General features: G+C 32.2%; 1 protein-coding gene and 2 non-coding genes across 3 annotated transcripts; all 3 read left to right on the top strand.

The window, feature by feature from the left end:
- The first annotated feature begins 157 nt into the window (after positions 1-157).
- TRNAK-CUU lies at positions 158-230 on the top strand. The gene has a single exon. It is a non-coding gene; the product is annotated as a tRNA-Lys (tRNA).
- Positions 231-332: 102 nt separating this feature from the next.
- TRNAS-CGA lies at positions 333-414 on the top strand. Its single transcript has one exon. It is a non-coding gene; the product is annotated as a tRNA-Ser (tRNA).
- Positions 415-6142: 5728 nt separating this feature from the next.
- On the top strand, positions 6143-9710 carry LOC21390344 (eukaryotic translation initiation factor 2 subunit alpha homolog). The gene is made up of 7 exons (XM_010089222.2): positions 6143-6694; positions 7763-7819; positions 7900-7986; positions 8064-8210; positions 8355-8459; positions 9048-9146; positions 9353-9710. The coding sequence occupies exons 1-7, from the start codon at positions 6311-6313 to the stop codon at positions 9506-9508; spliced, it is 1035 nt and encodes a 344-aa protein (XP_010087524.1). The 5' UTR covers positions 6143-6310; the 3' UTR covers positions 9509-9710.
- The last annotated feature ends 414 nt before the right edge of the window (positions 9711-10124 follow it).

The following is a 10124-nucleotide window of genomic DNA, read 5'->3' as shown; positions in this document are numbered from 1 at the left end:
TGTCTTTTATTTTACTATTTCTCTCTCTCTCTCTCTCTCCTTTTCCATATAAACCTTTTAATTTCCAGCCAAGTGGCAATGATAGAGAATTTCTTAGAAAAGGGATAGTATTTATTCTATGCTACTTAAGTAAAAACTTAAATGCTTTCTGACGTCTGCCCGTCTAGCTCAGTCGGTAGAGCGCAAGGCTCTTAACCTTGTGGTCGTGGGTTCGAGCCCCACGGTGGGCGTTATTTTATTAGCACTTACAATTTTTCACTAGTAATTATTATCTAGTTTAAAATAATTTTCAACCATTTTTGGAAAGTTATGTTCTTTCATCTAGGACACACGTCGATATGTCCGAGTGGTTAAGGAGACAGACTCGAAATCTGTTGGGCTTTGCCTGCGCAGGTTCGAATCCTGCTGTCGACGCTTTTCCATCTTTTTACTGAATCGTTTCTTTCTTTTTCTTTTTCTTTTTAGATTATTATCACCCATCCTTAAATTTTATTTTATGATCATTCTCAATTTACTATTAAATTTTAAAAACTCTCACTTTATCTCTTAAATTTTAAATTATTTTCACATAATCCCTTATATTGTAATTTTTATTAAAAACATATAAAAAAAAAGAGAATAACGCAATCACGTGGTCTTTCTATTTGAAATTCTTGTTAAAAAAAAAGATAAAAACCACGTGATCATACTTAACTCCCTCTTTTTTTGTCTAATTTTAACAAAAATTACTATAAAAATGTTAAGTTTAAATGTTTTCACATAACCCCTATGTTGCAATTTCTATTAAAAACAGATAAAAAAAAGAAAATAACGCAGTCACGTTGTCTTTTTGTTAAAAAAATAAAACCACATGATCATACTTAACTCCCCCTTTTTTTGTCTAATTTTAACAGAAATTACAATAAAAAGGCTAAACTTTCATCATCATGTTATTCTTACAAAACTCCAAAATTATCTCATAAGTTATAAATCAACATAAAATGAAATATATGCAAAACAAGTTCAAATATATAAGTTGTAAACCAACAAACAAATAATAATGAAAACGCATAGGATAAAAAACATAATAAGTTTTTAAATAAATAATGTAAAATATAAGACAAATACTATATATTATGAGGTAAAAATATTTATTTATATATATAAATAGGTTGGGTAAGACTTCTTAGTCTAGTGGCATTGGCAGGTTTAGGTGAGCGAGATTTAGGTGGGAGATTGCGAGTTCAATCCCGTATTGTATATAAAAAAAAAAAAAAAAAACATTGAGTGGGTTTGGGTTAATTTGGTTTAATAAAAACTCAACTCAAATCCATCCAATTAAGATTCGGGTTGGGTGAGGTGAGTTTGGGTTGATCTCTTGATCGAGTTGGTCGGGTTCAAGTTATAATGGGTTGTGTGGGTGGGTTAATTGGGTTTGCGGATTGTCAAGTTTTTTGTTAACCCTTAGGGGGCGTTTGGTATGGGGTAATCATAAGGAATCATATTCTCAGGAAAGTAATGGAGGGTAATATGATTTCTAGGAATAATACATTATTGTGTTTGGTTCCATACAAGAATCTTTCTCAAATTCCTAGGAATATTACATTACTGTGTTTGGTTGTGCATCGGAATGTTGTGAATTAAAAAATATTTTTTTAAATGAATAATAATAATAATAATAATTATTATTATTATTATTACTACTATTATTATTATAATTATTATTACTATTATTATAATAATAATAATTATTATTATTATTGTTATTATTATTATAATAATAATAATTATTATTATTATAATTGTTATTATAATAATAATAATTATTATTATAATAATAATAATAATAATAATTATTATTATTATTATTATTATTATTATTATTATTATTATTATGAGATTCCCATGATTTTGAGATTTCTGAGAATTTGAATAACACCTTATTGGGTGGGATTAGGATTACCCCAAAATGGGGTAATGTGAAACCCATGGGCTTCACTTTCTTGGGTTTTAAAAAAGTCTAATAATTGTACTAAACATGAGAATCTGAAAGATTCTCATTCCCACTCCTATGATTACCCCATACTAAACGCCCCCTTAGTTCTTAATAGAATTGAGTGCATAATTACACTTCTACCCTCTTAATGAGATTATCCCCATTTTTATTCTTTCATTCCCCATTTTCAATCATGCTTACAACAATGGAAATACGAAGATGCGAATCAACCATGTGCAGAGTGTAAATAGGGAAATACAAAGATGGGAATCTAATGTGCAGAGTATAAATAGTGGTGATAACAATAATTTTATAAGAAAACCCATCAAGATCGCATAGTCAGACAAATTTAGCAAGTATTATTAAGAGAAACTCAACAAAAATAGAAAAAGCAAACTTACTGTCAATAGGATTCATATCACCATTATTTATCTATGTTGCAGCCATTAGGAATGATTCAACGTGTTTCTCACAGTGAAGCTTTAATTTCTTTTAATTTTTCAATTTTTTGGGCAAACTTCTAACCCTAAAAACTCAAGCGTCTAAAGTTAACCTTTATTTTGATTTTTTCAAACGCTTTCATTCATGACCTAAGTCTTTTGCAGAACATTATATGATAATTCCCTCTTTATATGGGTCATATGCTTTTTATGTGACAAATTTTGTCATTTAATGTAACAGTAAAAGTAAAATTGTTAACAAAACAAAGTATGAGAGAACAAATATTACTTTTAAAAGTTTGGAGGACAAAGTGTTATAAAAGTTAGTTCGAGGTGATTTTTATAATTAATTCTTTTTTAAGTGTGTGTTTTTAGTTTATTCTTTTCTTTACGTATTTTTTACCCATTTCTTTGTTTTTAAGATATTTGATACTGTGTAGTTTAGAACTTTATCAATTTGATACTTTGTGAAGAAGAATAAGATTGGGACATTTTGGTTGCGTTTGGAATCGGTTTTAAAATGATTTTATTTTCTGTATGAAAATAGAAATGAAAACGTTTTCATTTTCATTTTGAAATTATTTCTGAAAATACGTTTGATAGTTTTATTCAAAGATTGATTTTAATTTTAAGAAAAACTGAAACTGCGTTTGGTGGTTTAATTTTTAAAAATATATAATAGTATTTAAAATAAAACCAATTCCCACTCTCTACAGTAGTCACTACAAATTAAATCCCAAAAATCAATTCACTTCTAGAAAAATCTTAAAAATAAAAATAAAAAAAATAAAAACTTTTTCTTAATTTGAAAAACGACAACAAAACATCAAACTGACCAAAGCTTCCCCCATTTCGTACAAACACCCCCAGTCTATAAAGTCCTCACAAGTCACAACTCACAACCCCATTTTAGGTCATATTACTATTTCTATCACTATTGCCAAAAAAAAAAAAAATCCCATCTGCATTTTTTGGAGTTTTTATGTATTTGTGGAAGTGGGTTTTTCTTTTTGCGGCATTTTTTCCAATACCCATTTGAGTTAAGGTGATTATGGCGGCGGCGGATGAAGTTCTCCGGCTAAAATTACCAGAAAATGTTGAAGTTTCCGGCGACTCGCCGTCAGAGCTTCATGTTCTTGCGGTTGATGATAGTCTTGTGGACATAAAGGTAATTGAGAGAGAGACTGCTTAAGATCTCGTCACGACTTGTTTTTAAAGCAAATGGTTAAAAGCTGAGATTCTGAGGCCCCCCCCCCCCCCCCCCAAAAAAAAATTTCACCGCGTGGTGGCGGACACCGACAGACGGTTGCCGGCGTTGATGGCATACAAGAGAGGGAAGAGAACAGGAAGGAGAAATCTGAGAAAATGAAAACGACTTGAAAGCGTTTTCAGAAACGTTTAACTTTTTGGGATAAATACCAAACCGTTTTCATTTTTCGTTTTTGTACGATTTCCTCCAAACACGATATTCAAAGTATTTTCATTTTTCTCTTCTTGGAAAACGTGAAAAACGTTTTCAAAAATGAAAACAAACAGGTTCTTTGAATTTGAATTATTTATATCCGTTATCTATTAGGACATGCTAGTATTTAATTTTAAATTTTAGATTATGTTTATCTCTTACGGCTCATTAGAATATTTAGTTTAGTTTATCTTGATATTTTTATAATTATGATTGATTAATGAATATTGAGTCTTTAATTTTCTTATCTTGAATTTTAACTCTATTTTTCTCGTACGGTTTTAATTCTCGTTTTAATTGTCTCTTATTTAATTCTTTTGATCTATCTCAGTCCTACATCACAATGTGTTTGAAATTTTGTTGCCATGCATAGTTAGTAAAAAATATCTTATATAGATACCATTATCTCTTTTTTTTTAATTCAAATGTAACGCAAATATTTTAATTTCTTAACTTTTAATCCCTTAAATCTAATAAAAAATTTGAACAAATTTAGTAAAAGGTGGACATTGCAATAACTTTATGAGTTCAAGGTTGGTTGCTAAAATTAAAAGTTTAAGAGACAATTTACTAAATTACGATAAGTTTGGAAAGCAATTGTGCTAAAAAACCTACTTAAGAAGGTAAACATGTTACTGCAACTAAATCAATGAGTATTTATTTATTTTTTTTAAAGTATTTAGGTATTTTTACTTTTTCAAAAATGTAAAATGTAGGTCATGAATAGTAAATAATAACAAAATAAAATATTAGCATGGTTGGTCGTGATTATTGTGACTTAGTTTTATTTTTTTGACAGCTTTTACCTTTAATCATAAAAGTTATATTAAATTTTTGTAATATAATAAAATTAAAAATGTAAGTTTAAACTGAACTACACAGCCAGGTCAGCCCGGCCTTAATCTCTTGGCCGGATCAAACTGGGCCAATATTCAAGACACAATAAATATATGGAAAATAGTAGAAAATATGCCAATATGAAAAATTTAAGAAAGTATATAAGTTAATTTTTAGTTATAGAAATTAATAGATCATAACTTGTCAAGTTATGGTTCATAACTAGATAAGTTATGAATAAATATGTAAAGTTATGGTTCATAGTCAGACAAGTTATGGACAATTATGAACAATAACTTATCAAGTTATGGTTTATAACCAAACAAGTTATGGACAAAAACAATAATTTAGCCTATTTATTAACTTATGTAAATTATTGATCTATTAATTTTAATTCATCTCAAATTTTAACCTATTTCCTTCTTTCTCTCCAAAAATATATATATATATATACATATATTATATTCCCGGCCCTAATCTCTTGGCCGGATCAAACTGGGCCAATATTCCAGACACAATATATATATTTTCAGGTCAGGAAGTGCTTTCACTTTATTATTTTATGAAAATGGTTAAACTCACCCTCAAAGATATAGATATGAAATTTTACCTTTTATTCTTAGCTAATAACTTTTTATTAATATAGTTCTTTAATTAAAAATATTTTAATTAAAAATAAGAGTAAAAATTTAAACTCATACACTTTAAAACATATTTATATCTTTAAATTTTCTTTGTAAAAGTCAGGCCGGCTTGACCCGACTCTAAATCTGCTGAATTTTAAGGCTGAAGTGGCTCAATTTTCTTCGTTTTAGGATTGAACCAGGCAATCTAAACTTTCAGCTCTGAATAAAAATAAGCATATCTTTATTGAATGATAACAAAACATTTTACTGATATAATTATAAATATCTTTACTGCCCTTGAAAAATTAGAATAATTTTTTGTACTTAATATAATTATTTACGTAAGATTGTTAATTTTTATGTTTTGGAGATAAGATTTATTTTTGAAATTGATAATGTGATGTTTTTAATAAAATTTCAGAAATTCTTTTGAAAGGACTACTTTGTTTGTTTGGTTTTGGTTTTTTATTATTTAAGAAAAGGTTGAAGATCAAATGAGACGATTATCATCGTTTTAGGCCCTGTTCATTTCACCAATTCGAGTTTTGCTACAGTAAAAAGCTCTCACAAACAATCACATCTAACTTTTTTACTACAGTAAAAAATTCTCACATAAAATCACATCTCAACTCGAATTATAAACTCGAATCTGCGAAGTGAACGGGCCCACTAGTGCCTTTAGGAAATAAAAAAAAAAAATAAAAAATTAAATAAATAGTGCCGAGTCTCTTCTCCCAACAGAATTTAAAAAAATAAACGACGTCGCGTTTGAAGGAATAATTTTATCTTTCTTTATCAGAGAGCATTATACCACCGTCTGCTCAAAAACCCTAACCCTCTATTTTCCAGCTTACCAAACAAACACTTAGGCCTCTCTCTCTCTCTCTCCTCCCACAACCCAATTTTCCCAGAGAAAAACACTTCTCTCGGGAAAAATCCAGGAGAGAAAGCAGAGCTTACGCAACCAATCATGGCTTCTCACTCGCCGAATCTCGAGTGCCGCATGTACGAGGCCAAGTACCCGGAGGTGGACATGGCGGTGATGATCCAGGTCAAGAACATCGCCGACATGGGCGCCTACGTCTCCCTCCTCGAGTACAACAATATCGAGGGCATGATTCTCTTCTCGGAGCTCTCCCGCCGCCGGATTCGCAGTGTCAGCAGCCTGATCAAGGTCGGACGCATCGAGCCCGTCATGGTCCTCAGGGTCGACAAGGAAAAGGGCTACATCGATTTAAGCAAGCGTAGGGTTTCGGAAGAGGATATTCAGGCATGCGAGGAGAGGTACAACAAGAGCAAGCTCGTTCACTCGATTATGCGCCATGTTGCTGAGACGATGGGCATCGATTTAGAGGTATTTAGTTTTTGAATCTTTGCTGCTATTCTAGGCATAATTTGGATTTTTATGGTTTGGCTGTGTATTTGGGGATTTATGCGTGCTGACGAATTTCTCTGTTCAATAGCAAGAATAATGCATGTATAAAGTATTGCATAAGCAATTAAAGAATAGTTTATAGTATTGCATTGCGTATTTAGGTTTAGAATGTTGAGGAATTTAAATAATTTTATTGGAGAGGAGTGAGGGATTTCCGGCTTGGTTGCTCGGAGAATTTGGAGAAAACTCAGATGGATATTGGTTTATATTGCTTCAATAGCAAGAATGTATGTGTTGATAAGCAATTTATGGAAAGTTTATAGGATTACTTTAGGTATTTGGAGTTTTAGAATGTTGAGGAATTTGGTTAATTTTATTGGAGAGGAATGTGATGGGATTTTCGGCTTGGTTGCTCAAAGAATTTTGGGGGAAATTCAGGTGGATATGGTCCTCAAATCAGCATGCAAAGATTGCTAGAATGTATTTGTTGGAGTAGGAATTTAAGATCACTTTGTGGGGTTTCTTTGGAATCATGTATACGTGATAAGGAAGAGAGAGTTTATTGTCGCAGGATATCAAACTTGTGAATTTTCTTCTTCCTTGTAACTTGTTTATGTTTAACTTCTAATAACTATAGAGGTTCTCTCCTATCCAATTAGATTTGCATTATTAGAATTCCTTGTTGTTGAATTAGTTTTATCTGCCCGCGTTAATGGCAATGCCACGTGACATGTATGGGTATAAGCTGGTTAATTGATGAATGATTGAATGTTTCTAATGATTTTGGTCCAATAGGGCCCTTTTTTTTTCTTGTTCTTTTAACTGCCTCAGTTGCTCGGTTATTCCTATATTCCTTTACTTAAAGTTCTGATTTTCTGCACCCCTTTTATATCCCATTAAAGCCTTAAAATGATTTTCTCATGCAGTACCTTAAACCTTTGAAAGTTTTATGCTTAACCAACTTGTTGAGTGGGTACTGGACTACTTATACTTGAATTTGTGTTCCTTTTTCTTTCGTTTTTCCTGAGTTCATTTGACGTGTCACAGGATCTGTACATCCACGTTGGCTGGCCTTTATATAGGAAATACAGTCATGCTTTTGAGGTGAGGATTATACTTCAAAAGTTGTCAATGTCATTATTTTTCTAGGTCGCGGTGATGAATATTAGTTATTAAATTTTCAGGCCTTCAAAATCATTGTGACTGATCCTGATTCAGTTCTCAATTCCCTTACACGTGAAGTCAAAGAAATCGGCCATGATGGGCAGGAGGTAAAACTGTTTTACACTCTCTTATGCCAAATTTTCTTCTGATTGTGACTAAATTCATTTTCCTCCTTCTCTTGTAGGTGACTAAGGTGGTTCCTGCAATGACGGAGGAGGTTAAAGATGCTTTAATAAAGAATATTAGGAGAAGAATGACTCCGCAGCCTTTGAAAATTCGGGCTGATGTTGAAATGAAATGCTTCCAGTTTGATGGTGTTCTTCACATTAAGGTCCTTTTGCGCTCTTTCATTACTTCTCATTATTTATGTTGTTGGCTTATACTTCCAAACTATCATGCATTTTTTTTTTTTTCACGGTATTGTTAAGTGGTCCCATGGTGTCTTACATTTATTCATGTCTGCCTATATCTGCAGGAAGCTATGCGGAAAGCTGAAGCTGCAGGCAACAATGACTGTCCTGTCAAGATTAAGCTTGTTGCTCCTCCACTTTATGTTCTGACCACTCAGACTCTTGATAAGGTTAGCTCAAACAGTAATATAAATTGTCAGTGAATTTCCATTTTATGCATTTTTTGCACTGCTGCAAATCAACCTCCACATCATTCTGAAGATAAATATGGATCTCGTATGTCTTGTATATATTATATATATAGATCTTTTAGGTTGTCAAATTGGCGGCCAAGAAAATTCTGAGTTGTCATGTTTGAACTTTGGAGGCCTGAAAAACTTTTCAAATTTCCTTTTAATCATTTGACAAATAGAACCAAACAAAAAAGAGGTGTTATGGACACATTTTTTTTTTGTTGCATGGTCGTCAGGTCCTTTTTGTTGTCTTTTTTTTTTTTCCCCTCTTTCTATTGCATGTGAAACTAAATTATTTGGAAAATTGTGCACGATCTTCTATTGTGAACCGAGCAACATGGTTATTTTGGCACAAGGTTCCAAGTTTTCGTTGTAGCATCGAATTCTTTGTTAAATTTGGTCAATATATTCTTTTCTATGTTATGATTCCTTCCAATTCCCGAACTCAGAGGCAGTTGTGTGGTTCCATAATAGTCTGCTGTTGGAGGCTCTTTCTAACTTTGTTTTGATTTCTAACGTGGACAGGAACAAGGGATAGCAGTTCTAAACAATGCGATCATAGCTTGCACCCAAGCTATTGAACAACACAAGGGGAAACTTGCTGTGAAGGAGGCACCCAGAGCCGTGAGTGTCAATTTTTGTATTTGCCTTTTGTTCTATAACAGATCGTTTTTATTTTGTTCTGAATATACATATCCGGATACATAGTTGAACGCAAACCTATCTGCAATTATCTCTGGTTCAAAACAGAAGAACTTTGTTCTTCGCACCACGACACTGTTTGTTTTGGATATTCATACGAGTAATTGACCAAACGTGCATTGATGCAGGTGAGCGAAAGGGATGATAAATTACTTGCTGAGCATATGGCTAAGCTACGACAGGACAATGAGGAGGTCAGTGGTGATGAGGACAGTGAAGAAGAGGAAGACACTGGAATGGGAGAAGTTGACGTGGAAAACGCTGGTACTGGGATCACAGAGTGAAAAAAGAAGCCCCCCAGATATTGACAATAGTTTTCTGAGCATTTTTTTTCCTCCCTAGTTTTTACTTGCTTTTTTGACCGTTGTATAAAAACCGGTGATGAGGAATTATATCGTTGAGGTAATCTGCGAATATACTAGCTTTCGTGATGGTCGGTTCATGGCCTTATTCATTCGGGATGACATACATTTACATTTGTGGAAACTCTCTCTCTCTCTCTCTCTCTCTCTATATATATATATATATATATTTGATTGTCTTGCCCAATAAATATTGTAGATTAAAAATTTACGACGATATAAATTGGCTCTCGACACCACTTGGATTCGTAGGCTTTACTCGCTTTTTGAGCATTTTTAAATATCTAAATAAAAAGCCTTTTGAACGAGACGTTTGGTTTATGAATTTAAAATTATAATTTAGAACTATTCTTATTTTATGTGTGTTTTTTTTTTAAAAAAAATACTGTAAAGAGTTACGAATCATGATTCAAACTATTAAACGAATTAACGAATTCATCTTCTAAACGCACAATTCGTGACCAGAGTTTTGTACTTGTACGATTCAAGTCGTTTTCAGTAAATATAGACTTGCAACACGGCTGTTTCTTTGCCGTTT

Source organism: Morus notabilis, unplaced genomic scaffold (genome assembly GCF_000414095.1).
Source record: "Morus notabilis unplaced genomic scaffold, ASM41409v2 Scaffold2113, whole genome shotgun sequence".
Taxonomy (NCBI): domain Eukaryota; kingdom Viridiplantae; phylum Streptophyta; class Magnoliopsida; order Rosales; family Moraceae; genus Morus; species Morus notabilis.
This window is presented reverse-complemented; position numbering and strand designations above follow the sequence as displayed.